Here is a 17,279-nt window from a genome sequence, read left to right on the forward strand (position 1 = left end):
ATTTATTTCCATTTCAAAACTCAGTTGCAACTCAGCTCCAAAATAAATCACATCACTTAAAGTCAGATTGAAATAATTGAAATTATGATATTTCATTAGCAATTTAACCAAAATGCTCATCTTCAGTGCAATTAAAGAGATAGCCTTCCATTACAATACATGCACCCACAGATTTCCTGGAACCCCTAAATCATGAATATTGGCTGTATTTGTAGGATCCAAAAAACATTCAAACTCACCCATCACTGGCTAAGAAAAAGACATGCTACCAACAATCTCCCATTTGAAACAATCCACAGTATTCATTGTGAATGCTGTACTAAGATATGCAGACACCTCCACCAAACAGGCTTCCACCTCCCCAGATATATGTTTTTTGTTAGTGAAGGCCAAATTAAGCTTCGTGAACCAGTGTCTTTATTTTTTGAGCCTACTAGATGGCCCTCTTGGTTTTAAGAAAAATACATTAGGGGGCTCTGAAAATAAAGACACTGGTTCACAAAGCTTTATTTGGCCATCACTAGTATTTGTATTAGCAAAACTCTGTTTCCAACATCCACAGGCTAAAACTTTTTCCAGAGGATGTGTATGTCACCATACCTATCCAGCACACAATCTGTAATTACCATGTACTTCCTGGTTGACAAGTGTAACATCCTATTGGATTGTATTATATACCATGCACTAAAATTGAGAGCATTGTTGGTATGGTTATCTTCTATTACACTGAACGGGTACAGTTAAAAACAGTGGAATGCTTATTTAATGTTTAAATATTTTAAAAGGTACCACCATGCAGATCTGAGGGTATCATCCCTCTTAAACTTAAGCCTTACACGATGTGTTTTCCTCTTATCCAATAATTAGCACCAATGTCTTATGCAACACAATTGCTCCCCTGTTTCAGCCCATTAAATGACACAACGGTTTAATCCAAACAAGTGACAGCCAGCAAAATAGCATTATGGTAAAAAAGCAATTACCAATTTATTGACAATTTTTAAAGCTTTCATATTTATATTAAAACTATAGACCTTTTCAAATCTAGATCATTATAATCCAGCTTTACCATGTTGGAGATATTTATTAACTGATTTATAACACTACTATGCAGAATACTACGGTGGACCTGAGAGCTCAGTGCACTGCAAATGAAGAAAAAACAGACAGATAGACAAAAAACAAGCTTTAAGAATAGAAAACAAATGGAAACAGATTGCAATTACAGAAAACAACCAAATACAGAAACAAGCTGCAAATGTAGAAAACACAACGGAAACTCTTTTAAGGGGACACTAAAAAAATTAAGAGAATGTTGGAAAATCTTTTATGTTTATTTTAACATTTGGATTGTGTCATTCAAACAGTACTGCAGATATCTGCAGTGTGCATCTAATGTTAGCCTTTTATGACTATATCCTTGCCATTTAAATAATCTGACACAAGTATTTGTGAAACATGCTATATGGTAGCTGGGTAAAGTTACCTTTGGAAAAAGAAATTTAATAAATTGCATTTATCTTCTTAATTTGCAGTGTGTTGTGCATTTAGAGACACTGTAAAGTACCCTAGTTTCTACACAAATATTTAGGATCCTTTTTAATTCTATTTGCAGTGTGACCTCTTGATAAGCAACATATTACACATTATCAATAGAAATGTGTTATTCTGAACTCACTTATATTTACTTAGTTTTGTAGATGCAGTACATTATATAAGGTAACACAATCCACTTCAAGTAGCCGTAAATTATTTGGGGCATGGTTGTTTTAATTCTCGTTGTTGTTGTTCTGGACTTTAGAATGTCTGCAAAAATACAAACAATGACAATTTATGATCCTGAATCTGGATATAAGAATCCTAAACATGAGTACATTTACTGAACATATATACTGCACAATCAATTTAGTAAATGTAGAAAAACACTTGTATAACTTAAATTAGGGATTATTGTTATCTCCATAAGCAGAGTGCATTGTACACATTTTATACATTACAAATTAAATAAACAATTTGGATAAATAAAAATGTATAGAATATATGTGCCTCACTTGTATGCCTATTGTAACTTGTGTTTTCTATACTTTTCTCTCAGATGGCTGATGCACAGCAGAAACAAATCGAACATGAGAAGACAGTGCTCCAGCAGACATTCCTGACAGAAAAGGAGTTGCTTTTGAAGAAGGAGAAGCAGATTGAAGATGAGAAAAAGCGTCTAGAGAGTCAGTTTGATGAGGAAGTCAAAAAAGCCAAAGCTCTCAAAGATGAACAAGAACGCCAGAGACAACAGATGGAGGAGGAGAAGAAGAAACTCTACGCCACTATGGACGCGGCCCTCAATAAACAAAAAGAGGCTGAGAAAGAAATGCTTAACAAACAAAAAGAAATGCAGGAACTGGAGAAGAAGAGACTCGACCAGGAAAGGCTACTCGCAGAAGAGAACCAGAAATTGCGCGACAAGCTGCATCAGCTTGAGGTGGCACAAAAAGAAGTCCCCGACAAAGAGCAAATCCAGGTTACAATGGTTGAGACAACAAAGAAGGTTTACAATGGTGCCGGTGATACAGTAGATAGTGCGGAGAAGAGACCAGATCCCTTGGCTTTTGATGGCATTCGTGATAAGGTACCTGCAAGCAGACTTCATGCTGTGGGCCTTTTATCGAAGAAGGAGTTTGACAAGCTAAAAAAAGGCAATACCACTGTTCAAGAGCTTGGGGAGACTGAAAAACTGAATCAAATTCTTAAAGGAAAGAACTGCATTGCTGGTGTTATTACACCATCTAATAAAAAAATGTCAATCTATGAAGCATCAAAAGACAAGAAGATTACTCCAGGCACAGCCATAATCCTTCTTGAAGCCCAAGCAGCCACAGGTTACATTGTAGACCCAATTAAGAACAAGAAACTTTCTGTTAATGAGGCTGTCAAGGAAGGCTTGATTGGCCCTGAACTGCACAACAAAATGCTTTCAGCAGAGAGGGCAGTTGTTGGCTACAAAGATCCATACACTGGTGGGAGGACCTCTGTCTTTGATGCTATGAAGAAGGGTCTGATAGAACATGATCATGCCATCAGAGTCCTTGAAGCTCAGCTTGCAACTGGTGGCATTGTCGACCCAATCAATAGTCACCGTGTACCCAATGAAACAGCCTACAAAGAGGGACTTTACGATGTTGAAATGAACAAGATAATGGAAAAACCTTCAGAAGACACAAAGGGATACTTTGACCCCAGCACTCAGGAGCCTTTGACATATTCTGAGCTAATGGCAAGATGTACCACTGACCCTGAAACTGGCCTGCTTCTTCTGCCAATCACAGACAAAGCTGCTCAGTGCTCAAGTATATACACAGAGGAGGAGACCAAGGATGTGTTCAGCAAAACAACGGTGTCAGTGCCATTTGGACGATTCAAGGGAAAGACTGTCACCATTTGGGAAATAATCAATTCCGAGTACTTCACTGATGACCAAAAGAAGGACCTTCTCCGTCAATACAAGACAGGCAAAATCACAATAGAAAAAATCATTAAGATTGTGATTACTGTGGCAGAGGAAAAAGAAAAGAAGAATGAGATTACCTTTGATGGTCTGAGAGCACCTGTCCCTGCCACAGAACTACTGGAATCCAAAATCATTGATAAAGACATATACAACAAATTGCATAAGGGCAATGCGACAGTCAAAGAGGTGTCTGAAAAAGAGCCTGTCCACAAAGCACTAAAGGGAACAAACTGCATTGCAGGTGTGGTCATCAATTCATCCAATGAGACACTGTCTTTCTATCAAGCTATGAAGAAAGACATGATGAGAGCCGGGCCTGCCTTGAATATGCTGGAAGCCCAAGCAGGAACAGGCTATGTGGTTGACCCTGTTCGTAATCAGAAGTACACTGTTGATGAAGCTGTCAAGGCAGGTGTTGTGGGTCCTGAGCTGCATGAAAAACTGCTGTCTGCAGAGCGAGCTGTTACAGGTTACAAAGATCCTTACACTGGAAAGACTGTATCTTTGTTCCAGGCAATGAAAAAAGATCTCATACCTAGAGAACAAGGAATCCGACTGCTTGATGCCCAAATGACCACGGGCGGCATCATTGATCCAGTAAACAGCTATCACATTCCTCATGATGTGGCCTGCAAGAGAAATTATTTTGATGATGAAATCAAGCAGATTCTTAACAGTCCCACCGATGAAACTAAATGCTTCTTAGACCCCAACACAAAAGAACACGTCACATACTCACAGCTCTTTAAGAGATGTGTCACTGACAAGAAAACTGGTCTCCAGCTTCTGCCTCTTTCTGACGAAGCAATCAATGCAAAAGAGGAGCCAACATACACTGATGCCCAGACAATGGAGGCTATGACTCAGGCAACTGTGGAACTTGACTCTGGACCATTTAAGGGCAAGAAGATGACCATCTGGGAAATCATTAACTCTGAATATCTTACTGAAGAACAACGGCTTGACCTGCTCAGACAGTTTAGGTCAGGAAAGATTACAATTGAAAAGATAATCAAGATTGTCATCACATTTGTAAATGAGAAGGAGACCAAGAAACAAGAACAGTCCAGCTTTAAGGGACTCCGAGCTCCTGTCCCAGCAGGCTCTCTGTATGATTCCAAAATCATTGACAAACCAACCTTTGACCTCCTTCAACAAGGCAAAACAACACCCAGAGAAGTCAGTCAGAATCCCAATGTCAATAAATACCTCCAGGGCACTGATAGTATTGCTGGCATCTACCTGGAGCCAACCAAAGAGAAAATGAGCATTTATCAGGCTATGAAGAAAAAACTCCTCAGACACAACACAGGTCTTTCACTTCTTGAGGCCCAGGCCGCCACTGGGTTCCTTGTAGATCCAGTGAGGAACCAGTGCCTGACAGTAGATGAGGCAGTAAAGTCAGGTCTTGTTGGTCCAGAGCTACATGAAAAACTTCTCTCTGCAGAGAAAGCGGTTACTGGCTATAAAGATCCATTCACGGGCAACAAAATCTCCCTCTTTGAAGCAGTGAAAAAAGATCTCATCCTGAAAGAGCATGCCGCGCCACTGATAGAGGCACAGATGGTTAGTGGAGGAATCATTGACCCTGTGAATAGCCACCGTGTCCCAACTGATGTTGCATATCAGAAGAACATTTTCAGTAAAGAAATGGCCAAGACCCTATCTGAACCATCTGATGATAACAAGGCTTTCTCAGACCCAGAAACTGATGTTAATGTTACCTACAGACAGCTTAAAGACAAGTGCAAAAAAGATCCAGAGACAGGTCTGTATATCCTTCCACTCTCTAAACCTCAGTCTCCAACTGTTGTTGAGAAGACATACCTTTACACAGAGGAGCAAACACAAAGTGACCTGACCAGCACACAGATTGACATTCCAATCGAGGGGCTTGCTGATAAACCAGTGAACCTTTGGGAAATCATGAACTCAAATTTGATTCCCGAGCAAGAGAGGCAGAAGCTCATGGATGAATATCGCTCTGGTAAAATCACGAAAGAGCGGATGATCATCATTATCATTGAGATCATGGAGCAGAGAGAGATCATAAGAAATGATAGTCCACTGTCATATAAGACTATAAGGAGAATGATAACTATTGAGGAGCTCTACAGTGCCCGCATCATTGACCTAGAGACATACAACCTCCTTAAACAGGGCAAGAGGAACATCCGTGACATAATGGAGATGACCAGTGTGAAACAGTATCTCTATGGCACAGGCTGTGTTGCTGGGGTCAAAACCGACTCAAGCTCCAAGATGAGCATATACCAAGCAATGAAGAGAGGATTTATTCAACCTGAACTAGCCCTTAGCCTCCTAGAAGCACAAGCTGCTACAGGATTCATTGTCGATCCAGTTAAGAATGAAACACTGACGGTTGATGAAGCTGTTCGTAAGGGTGTTGTTGGCCCAGAGATCCATGATAAACTTCTGTCAGCTGAAAGAGCAGTCACAGGATACAAAGATCCATACAGTGGGAAAACCATATCTCTTTTCCAGGCCATGAAGAAGGATCTTGTTCCAGAGGATTATGCTCTGAAAATGTTAGAGGCACAAACTGCCACCGGTGGTATTATTGATCCTGAATTCCAGTTCCACCTGCCAGCCGACATTGCCATGCAAAGAGGTTACATAAACAAGGAAACCAACGAGAGGCTGACTGACAAAGTTAAAGGATTTACTGACCCTGTCACCAACGAGGACCTGTCATATGCACAGCTGCTCAAGAGATGCAAGTTAGATGGTGGGTTGCGCCTAATCTCCCTGGGAGACAAAAGGCTGATGTTCAAAGGTCTGAGGAAAGAGATCACAATGGAGGAGCTGATCCGCTCACAAATTATTGACCAGCAGACTGTCACTGAACTGAATGAAGGTGTTATTTCAATGGAAGAGGTTAGCAAGAAACTATCAATGTACCTTGAGGGCACAAGCTGTATTGCTGGTGTATTCTTAGAGTCCACAAAGGAACGTTTATCAATTTACCAGGCCATGAAGAAGAACATGATTAGGCCAGGCACAGCATTTGAACTCCTTGAGGCACAGGCATCCACAGGATATGTCATTGATCCCATCAAAAACCTCAAACTGACTGTCAATGAAGCAGTGAAAATGGGAATTGTAGGACCTGAATTCAAAGACAAGCTCCTCTCTGCTGAACGTGCAGTGACAGGATATAGAGATCCTTATTCAGGCAAGACAATCTCACTATTCCAGGCCATGAAAAAGGGGCTCATCTTGAAAGATCATGGTATCCGTCTCCTGGAAGCCCAGATTGCCACTGGTGGAATCATTGACCCAGAGGAAAGTCACCGCCTGCCGGTTGAGGTGGCCTACAAACGTGGCTTCTTTGATGAGGAAATGAATGAGATCTTGACAGATCCATCTGATGATACTAAGGGCTTCTTTGATCCCAACACTGAGGAAAACCTAACCTACCTCCAGCTCATGGAGAGGTGCATCACCGATCCTGACACTGGCCTGGTGCTCCTGCTACTGAAAGAAAAGAAGCGGGAAAGTAAGACATCCTCCAAATCCTCAGTTCGTAAACGCAGAGTTGTCATCGTAGACCCTGAGAGTGGAAAAGAAATGACTGTGTATGAGGCCTACAGGAAGGGACTCATTGACCACCAAACATACCTGGAACTTGCTGAACAAGAGTGTGAATGGGAAGAGATCACAATGACCTCGTCTGATGGTACTGTAAAATCTGTTATCATTGATAGAAGGTCAGGGAGACAGTATGATGTTCACGATGCTCTTACACGTGGCCTCATTGACCAGGCTGCCCTTGATACATACCGATCTGGAAACCTATCCATCACAGAATTTGCTGACATGCTTTCTGGAAGCACGGGGGGCTTCCGCTCACGCTCATCCTCCTTTGGTTCCACCACTGGCTCCACTTACTCCTCTCCCATGAGCCCCATACCCTCCATTAAACCACCTGCAGTCATTTGGAATGATCCATCGGAGGAGACTGGCCCCATAGCTGGAATATTGGACATAGACACGCTGGAGAAGGTGTCTATCACTGAGGCCATACACAGAAACCTGGTAGACAACATCACTGGTCAAAGATTATTGGAGGCCCAAGCCTGCACAGGAGGAATAATTGACCCCACAACCGGAGAGAGATTCACAGTCATTGAAGCTACAGAAAAAGGTCTTGTGGATAAAGTCGTGGTTGATCGCCTCTCCCTGGCTCAAAAAGCATTCAATGGATTTGAAGACCCGAGAACTAAAGTAAAGATGTCCGCATCCCAGGCGCTAAAGAAAGGCTGGTTGTATTATGAGGCTGGGCAGCGTTTCCTTGAGGTCCAATATTTGACTGGTGGACTTATTGAGCCTGATGTAGAGAACAGGGTGTCACTAGATGAATCTATCAAGAAGGGCACAATCGATGCACGCACTGCCCAGAAACTGAGAGATGTCGGTGCTTATTCTAAATACATAACCTGTCCAAAAACCAAACTCAAAATCTCCTATAAAGATGTCATGGACAAAAGCATGGTTGAGGAAGGAACTGGCCTAAGGCTCCTCGAGGCCTCCTCACAATCCAGCAAAGGCCTCTACAGTCCCTACAATGTTAGTAACCCTGGATCTGCCTATGGCTCCCGGACGGGCTCAAGGACTGGATCCCGAACAGGCTCCAGGAGAGGCAGCATTGATGCTGGCTCTGGCTTCAGCATGAACTTCTCATCCTCCTCCTTCACATCCTCTTCAACTGGCTACAGCCGCAGATTTTGATTAGCTAGTTCTGTTCCTAACAAAAGCCCAAGTGTCTAAGAACCAACCATAATAGTGCACTTAGCATTTTTCATAGCAAAGATAGTTACAGTAACAAACAAAGTATAATTTATTCATTCTGCCCTGCATGTGGTCACATCAAGAATTGCCTAGGCTATTGATTTTTTTCCTATATAACAGATGTCTAAATTTGTGCCTCATATATGGAGACATAATCAAGGATTGCTAGATATTACATTATTTTCCTTAGTACTAATAACCAAGTCAGTTTATATTTTTCAAAGCAAAGCGTGACATTTCTGCTTTTTTTTAAGTGACTTTATAGTTTTCATTTTACACAAAGTTTTACACTTGTGCTTTCTGAAACTAATATATACTGTATGTATGTCAAAGAGATATTTTTCAGTATTCCTTTAAAAGTCAAGGATATTTGTCTATTTTTTATCTTTTTTGACCGTACTTAATGAGATATCTACTGTATGTCAACTCAGTTGTAATGTTTTTAACAGATTCTAAAATACATAGATGCCTTCAGATTTCTGAAAAATTGTATAGACTATGGACAGATTTTGTTATGTTTGTATGCTAAATGTTGCCCAGGTAACTATATAATACCCAATAAGAATACACCTGTTCGACACTACAAAATGAGACACTACAGGAATACAACACTGAGATGTGCCAAAATTAAAATTAAGGAGACCATTTTGAAACCAGTTTCACATCTGTCATCATTTTGTACTTAATGCCCTTATATATTTAGTGGACTTTTAAATCCTTTGGGTTTGCTATTGTTTTACACACTCCAAGTTGTAGCTTCTTTATATTCACCATCATTCAAGTGTTCCTGGTTAATCCCAAGATGATGTCAGAGTTGAACCTGCTCACCCATACGGAACTGCATCCTGTTATTTTGGTTATTGTAAGTTGATTTTTTTTTTCTATTTTATTTTGCTGTCTGTTTTCTTCAGTTGACATTGATCACATCTCAGGGCTTGGATTATGCCATTTTCCCCAACCCCACACACTACCATGATTATACCACTAGTAAACTATTTAAAAAAAAATAAAAAATCTCATTTCTGCTAATTGACTTTTTTTTATTTTTTTGTTAGCAGCCCCTCCAACAATCCACAATCCAACATATCAGCAAAGCTACTCAGATGGCCGGATCATACGATATCCTCAACTTGGATGGATTTGTGAGTCCATGTCATCCTCACCCTGCTTTACAGGTACAGTGTTTGACTGTTTTTAAAAACATCACTTCATGTTCATTTCATTTGCCAAAGATTAAGCTACTTTCCATCATGATTTGTTTTGCAGGTTTTATTTAAGTTGTATTTTTTTCTTGCTTAATGCATAGTTATTTTCTTTTATTTCTAGATCTACCATTGAGTATTTCCTTTCTTCCATTGCACATCACATTTGAAGAATGCTGAGGCTGAGTCAACCTGACACCATCTTGGGATACCTTTCATGGAACACTCTTCATTCATGACTTTTTTTCATATATTTATTACTTCAATCCTAATAATGTTGTAATGTTTTAGAGAACACTCCCCAATCGTACACACTAACATTAACTGTGGCGGTAGAGCAGCACATCTTCAATTAGCTGCTCTTAAAAGTCCACTCAGAATATATTTGGATCATCCCTCCTTGAACTCAGTCCTACCAAAATGCTAAATGATACATTTGGAAAAGATATATTTGATACAGCACCACATTACATGAATGTATGTATTATATCAAATTAATTACTTCCAGTTGACATTTTGCCACATATTTTCTTTTGCAAACTGAAAAAAGAGCTCAAAGATTTGTTTTGCTTTATTATTTCTGTTAAGTATGTAAAATGTGTTTTACCTCTGTACATGTTTTTATTTTGTTGTCATCAAGTTTTTGGGTATATAATGAATTTGCCTTGCATGTTTCACTAACTTTACAAACAAGTTTGGGGGGAAAATGGTGATGTAAAAATATAGACAACTGCAGATTTGATTTTATCTTTAGGAATATATCAGATAACAAACTGACTGGTTTGTTTTTGCTTATGGGGCAGATTTTGCTTTGATGTGGTGAATGGATTCTGATGTATGTTCTGGACATTAACACTATTTTGTAAATAAATATGCTCTGAAGAGGCCCTATTGTCATTCATACACCAATACACATACATCTGAAGCAAATTTAAGAGTGTAATGTTTTATAGTGGTGTTTCTCAAATTAAATAGGAACACTAATGCTAATGAAAATAAGGCACTTCACATAATGCCTATGTTCCATCTCTCCATGTTAAAGCACAATGTAAGAACAGTTGTAGAGCTAGTTCTTTATTTTAATATATGAGAGTGACAGAAATATAAGTAATAGCTGAATGTCTTGCACATAGTGTGTATGAAGGGTGATACCATTATTTTACAATGTCAACCTTCTTTACCATTGCCTCTGTTGCTATTGATTAAATAGTTTTATCCAGGCTTCCCAGTGGCATTAATCTTCCCTCTTGAAAAAAAGAACTTGTTAAATAGTAGTTGGCCACATGAGGGCAGTGTTAGTCTGACATACTCTCATCCCCAAGAAAGCAAGTTAATCAGGTGAAACACAGCTACTTGGTCCAACACCTGCTCTACAAGTGACAATGTTATAAAGCCACTGAGGTTTATGCTTGCTATTATGATTCAATATTTGTACATCAATGAGGGTTGGGCTGGGTGTTTGAAGGCTAATGATAACAGAATATGACCGATGTTTTAGGTCCCCTTAAAAATGGCCTGATGAGGGTGTAAAAGACCCTAAATCACCATTTAGATCATTAGAAATCCCCTCTCTATTGGACATTACTTTTATGTTTGTGAATGGACACCCCGTTCCTTTGTACCAGAGATCCATATGTATTTTCTATGTGCCAACATTAGCCACTAGGCTTAATGGAGGAGCCTGCCAACAGAAGAAACGGGGCATTCACCTCCCAGAATTCTTCACTCAGCTCCCTTGACTACTCTGATCTGACCCTTTCCCTCCCAGCTCTCCCTGCACAGGCAATAAACAGGGAGGTATGACCACAGAAGACACACATAGACATAATCACATCCTACAGTAATGAACTGTTGATTAAACACTCTTTGCTCAAAGCGTCTGGAAATGGAAAACACAAGAACAGATCTCTTTTTTTCTTCTTCCAATGGTCTACTGCAGGATCAAGGAAGTGCTTTGTTTGACTCACCAACACCTACATCACAGGATCAGAGACATGGGTATGCTAATGTCTAATGTTTCCATTCCATCTTCTTAACTTAACTTGTGTCTTTGAATACGTGCTAAACTATAACATATGCACAAGTTAAATACTCAACCTTAAAGAAATACTAAGAGCCGTTTTGGATTATGACCAATTCAACCACTAAAGCTTCATCACAAAAATAATGTCGAATTGAACTTGTTTTATATCTGAAGCAAATACTGTAATAAAAGTGAGACTTGTCTGAATGACAGTGGCCGCCAACAGTCAGACTAAAAGGAACTACGCAGCCTGTGACGGCAGTTGCTCAATTCAAATGTATCAGCTTTGCAGACCGGTGCGTCTGCATTTGCCAGCAACACAAAGACAGCTGTGATTTGTGAAGTGAGCACACAGTGTAAAACGTCTAATTGAAACATACTGAAACAAACAAAAAAACTAATGTTGCAGCCCAGCGGCCAGAGAGAGAGAGCACATGCCTCCCTAATGAGATGTTTCTCTATGCTCTGGTTATATTGTCCTTTGATAACAACAGTACTTATTGAAGGCTTTGTTTTACCTCTTCCTACGGTTGTACAGGTCATGACTTTGCTTTTGTGCCTGTTTCCCCCATTCTCTACTTCCTGCCATCACAAGCATTCCAATTTCAACACCAAAGTAGGCATTCCTATTCAGAGTCCTACAGTTATTTCACAAATACACCGTATCACTATGAATGTGAATAATATAACTCAGCGCTATGCTTCCCGTGATATGACACTAACTAACCAAATGCTTCAGATAGTACAAAGATAAATTCATTACAGAAAAACGTATTACCAATTTATCTCTATATAACCAAATTATCAATTTGGCAGTAATTAAAATTTTGCTAACTATGCATTTAAGGTGTTTGTAAAAGATTATTCATATACAGTGAGGAAAATAAGTATTTGAACACCCGGCTATTTTGCAAGTGCTCCCACTTACAAAATCATGAAGGGGTCTGAAATTGTCATCGTAGGTGCATGTCCACTGTGAGAGACATAATAAAAATTAAAAAAAATCCAGAAATCACAATGTATATTATATATATATTATATATATTTGTAATTTAACTATTTCTTTGTATGATACACCTGAAATTAAGTATTTGAACACCTGAGAAAATCAAAGTTAATATTTGGTACAGCAGCCTTTGTTAGACATTACAGAGGTGAAACGTTTCCTGTAGGTTTTCACCAGGTTTGCACACACTGCAGAAGGGATTTTGGCCCACTCCTCCACACAGATCTTCTCTACATCAGTCAGGTTTCTGGGCTGTTGCTGAGAAACACAGAGTTTGAGCTCCCTCCAAAGATTCTCTATTGGGTTTAGGTCTGGAGACTGGCTAGGCCACGCCAGAATCTTGATATGCTTCTTACAGAGCCCCTCCTTGGTTATCCTGGCTGTGTGCTTCGGGTCATTGTCATGTTGGAAGACCCAGCCTCGACCCATCTTCAATGCTCTAACTGAGGGAAGGAGGTTGTTCCACTAAATCTCGCAATACCCGGCCCCTGTCATCCTCTCCTTAATACAGTGCAGTCACCCTGTCCCATGTGCAGAAAAACACCCCCCAAAGCATGATGCTACCAACCCCATGCTTCACAGATGGTTTGTTGTCTTCCGATGGTCTTCATCATTCTTCTTCCTCCAAACACGGTTAGTGGAATTATGACCAAAAAGTTCTATTTTGGTCTCATCTGACCACATGACTTTCTCCCATGACTCCTCTGGATCAGACAAATGGTCATTGTCAAACTAAAGAGGGGCCTTGACATGTTCTGGTTTCAGCAGGGGAACCTTCCGGGTCATGCATGATTTCAAACCATGACGTCTTAGTGTATTACCAACAGTAACCTTGGAAACGGTGGTCCCAGCTCTTTTCAGGTCATTGACCAGCTCCTCCCATGTAGTTCTGGGCTGATTTCTCACCTTTCTTAGGATCATTGAGACCCCACAAGGTGAGATCTTGCATGGAGCCCCAGTCCGAGGGAGATTGACGGTCATGTTTAGCTTCTTCCATTTTCTAGTGATTACTCCAACAGTGGACCTTTTTTCACCAAGCTGCTTGGCAATTTCCCCTAGCCCTTTCCAGCCTTGTGGAGGTGTTCAATTTAGTCTCTAGTGTCTTTGGACAGCTCTTTGGTCTTGGCCATGTTAGTAGTTGGATTCTTACTGATTGTATGGGGTGAACAGGTGTCTTTATCCAGCTAAAGACCTCAAATAGGTGCATCTAATTTAGGTTTATAAATGGAGTGGAGGTGGATATTTTGAAGGCAGACTAACAGGTCTTTTGGTCAGAATTGTAGCTGATAGACAGGTGTTCAAATACTTATTTGCAGCTGTATCATACAAATAAATAGTTAAAAAATCATACATTGTGATTTCTGGATTTTTTTTAATTTTTATTATGTCTCTTACAGTGGACATGCACCTACAATGACAATTTCCAACCCCTCCATGATTTCTAAGTGGGAGAACTTGCAAAATAGCAGGGTGTTTAAATACTTATTTTCCTCACTGTAACTCTTTACACTTCACATTGCTCCTCTCTGTTTTAGGAGGGATATGGAGGACTTGAGTCAATGGCAGTGTGAGTTCAGGGGTCAAATCATAGCCCTGAGACAGTGGCTGAAGAGCATGGAGATGCGGCTGCCTCCTCTGGACCCCAGGGTTAGTTGGGTTTACTGTCTGTCTGCCTTCTGGCGTCTCTGTACCTTTTTCTATTTCACTGTATCCCATGTTAAAGTCGTCAGAGAAGCACAGCATGTGTTTCATCAGATCCTCCACCTAAGGTCACATTACTTTTTTTCCCCCGCAGCAAATGTTTAAGTTACTGAATATTATAAGGCATCAGTTACTTTAGTCTAAAAACGTCAGAATTAGAAAAACAGGAGCTAGTTCTTTTTTCAATCATATTTTCTCATTATCTTTTATTTTTTTCTATCATTTTGTACAATGCATAGCATACAACAGCAGCTTGCACACTGTGCATCCTGCCATGCTCGTCTATGTGAAAAGAAATCCATCTGTCATGTCACTGCTCTTTATTTCTCTCTCTCTCTCTCTCTCTCTCTCTTTCTCTCGCTCGCTGTCCTTCAACCACTGTTGTTCTGAAGGCTACAAAGACATTTGTGGGGCCCTGTGTTCTCATCACGCTGGGAAACAATGCAACAATATTGCATTATCATCTAGCCATCTAAAGCAAAGCTAGTGGCTCTGCACAGCCGTGTTCCCACTTACAATCATACCATGCTGATGCAGTTATATGCAGTACAGTTGTTATGTCTACCATGTTCACCAATATATAATATTTGCTGATTAGCATACACAATGAAGTAAAGTGTTAGAAAAATCAAACCTTGACTTTAAAATGGTGCTAAGAAAGTGTATCATGTGCAGAACACAAACGGCCACATGCATAATGCCATGCCATGGATCTAAATTGCATGGCAATATAGTTGTTTAAGACACTGCACTCAAAACTGCAAATGTCAACCTCATGGTAGCGCTATTTGATAAGTCAGGGGAGCCACACAATCTGTTCTTCTCTGGAGACCATGGGGAAGGTATTCTACTAGTTGGTGAGATATTCCTTTCTGGTCCAGAGTGGTAGACCAACGAATGACAGCCCACATTGTATGGCTAAAAAAACAGCAGAAGGATTACAATGACTTATTGGTAGGTAAGACAGTGGCCAAACAGACTGAAAATGCTACACTTGAGGATGGTTTAAATCTTACACAGTGAAAAGAGCGTGCACTACCACATGCTGGTTTGACTATTGCGTGGGTAGGGAGGAACCTGAATGTGACTCCAAATGTAGTCAGTGAGAGTTCAGTCTCATTCATTTAATCCACCGTTCCCATGGTGCAGGGCAAGCATGCGTGACAGAGATGCTTTAGAATCCATGTCCTGGGAGAAAAAGGCTGTCCAATGTTTTATCTTACATATGATTTACTGTATCTTTGCTGGAACTGGTATGGACTGCATCTATGAAAATGCCTATTAACCATAATCATTTGAATTGATTTTTCTTTTAATGTTTGTCCTATGAAGTCTCTCTGTACCTATATCACCCTATCGCATTCAACAACATCCTACTTCCCCGGTGGAGACCAGTGCAGATTGCGATCGTTCCTACTTTCAACAGTAACTGGCACCTGTAAAGAATATCTGAACTATTCTGATAAAAGAGCAAAGAGGAAAATGAACCAATGAGTCATGCTAGAGAGTATAATAAATTGTAGAAGTTAACTGAGCATTACGGAAATGAGACACGAGACTGCGGAGTCAGACATGCTCAGACAGATACTGAGGTGGTCCTCCTCCACTCCTGCCGAGAAACTTCTTTAGGACACACAGGGAGACAGAGGGGTTGGCGAATCAGGCTCTATTGTGCGTGGCCTGGACAGCCAGGCTAGAGAAGTGCTTGGCACTGGAGGCCCTCTGCACACATGAGCACACATGCTGAAAAGACATTAGACTCAGATGGGTGGAAGGGGCAAGGGGATAAACAAAAAAGAAAAGCAGGATCTTTATTGTAAGAGCACTCAGATCTGACTATGGAGGCATTTATTGAACACCAACTGTAGATTTAGCCATACAACCATCTACCAATATTTGTACAGGGATTTGTCAGTCAAAGCTGCAGCCAGAATTTTCATTCCCAGTTGGGTTCAAAATCAGGGGGAAATTTTTTGCTGAGTACGTTTTTGAATGACAAGCATGACTAGCAAATACACCTTTGATCAAAATAGTAACAGATTTATGCAAATTGGGGGTCACAGTAGGTCAGCTAACAAGCTAACCTTAGCATTAGCATTGCTAATGTTAACTACTTCATCTCCCCATGTCCCTTTTCCTATTAGTCTAATTAGTCATTAAACCTGTTGTGCTTAGGTTCCTCCCATCATGTCTATCTCAACCAATCAGATTCCCGAAGCAGCTCTGTCTCTGATAATTGTTTCCATTACTAAAAGTAAGATTTTGCTGACTGAATATTGTTAATTTATGTAATGGAACAATTCAGCCTTTAGATAGGAAACATCTCCATTGAGCTTGATTACGTGATGAAGCTCAGTAGTGCAGCCAGACGTTGAGGTAATGATTTATTTAAATATCCTTAGTAAAGGGTGACTGCACCTTCTTCAACAAACTGTGAATCAATTACACAAAGGGATGGGAAGGGTTCGTTGTTTGGATTGTTATAGTAAAACTAGTTTTGGTTGATTTAGTGTTATGGTCTATTGAAGTGGATGTTTTCCATAGTCCTGACTGAAGGTCTGAGCCACTAATTGATTGTACGGTCAAAAAGGCCAATAAGACACAATACGATCTGTGTTTGTAACCCCTTTGGAGAAACTTACAGACTACCATCTACCATGTCAACACATTCGCACTCCCATCTTATAAAATACCGATGCTTGGTCAGGCGCCTTTGTCGTTGTTTTTGACGATAAAAGTCTCCTTTAGAAACATATAACACTGGCTTGGTTGGGACTATTGATGTCCCTTTTGACACTGTTAGGTTAAGGAAAAGGTTGTGGGTGGGGATACGGTTCTGTGACTCGCTGGAACGGGATCCATCGGGCTCTCCCCGGTACGTTCTATTCAATTCAATTCAATTCAATTTTATTTATAGTATCAATTCATAACAAGAGTTATCTCTTGATCTCTTGTGACACTTTACAGATAGACCACACTCCATAATTTACAAGGACCCAACAGTTCTAGTAGTCTCCTCCAGAGCAAGCAACA

The 17,279-nt window shown here is 40.3% G+C and overlaps 2 protein-coding genes across 37 annotated transcripts in view; both read left to right on the forward strand.

The window, feature by feature from the left end:
* Positions 1–10,402, forward strand: part of LOC117946383 (plectin-like) — a 156,731-nt gene extending 146,329 nt beyond the window's left edge. For 34 of the 35 annotated variants that reach the window (XM_034874478.1, XM_034874479.1, XM_034874482.1 and 31 more), the window contains 3 exons: positions 2,096–9,176; positions 9,370–9,489; positions 9,641–10,402. In XM_034874478.1, coding sequence (XP_034730369.1) covers positions 2,096–8,254 — 6,159 coding nt within the window. In that variant the 3' untranslated portion in view covers positions 8,255–9,176; positions 9,370–9,489; positions 9,641–10,402. The remainder of the gene's footprint in view (positions 1–2,095; positions 9,177–9,369; positions 9,490–9,640) is intronic. The other variant, XM_034874468.1, reaches the window with a different exon arrangement.
* A 769-nt stretch (positions 10,403–11,171) lies between these two features.
* The window catches only part of macf1b (microtubule actin crosslinking factor 1b), a 39,510-nt gene continuing 33,402 nt past the window's right edge, over positions 11,172–17,279 (forward strand). Inside the window, exons 1-3 of one of the 2 annotated variants that reach the window (XM_034874509.1) lie at positions 11,172–11,313; positions 11,456–11,514; positions 14,081–14,192. In XM_034874509.1, the coding sequence (XP_034730400.1) occupies positions 11,188–11,313; positions 11,456–11,514; positions 14,081–14,192 (297 nt within the window). In that variant the 5' untranslated portion in view covers positions 11,172–11,187. Of the gene's footprint in view, positions 11,314–11,455; positions 11,515–14,080; positions 14,193–17,279 lie in introns of those variants that run through there. The other variant, XM_034874508.1, reaches the window with a different exon arrangement.

Source organism: Etheostoma cragini, chromosome 6, assembly GCF_013103735.1.
Source record: "Etheostoma cragini isolate CJK2018 chromosome 6, CSU_Ecrag_1.0, whole genome shotgun sequence".
NCBI lineage: Eukaryota > Metazoa > Chordata > Actinopteri > Perciformes > Percidae > Etheostoma > Etheostoma cragini.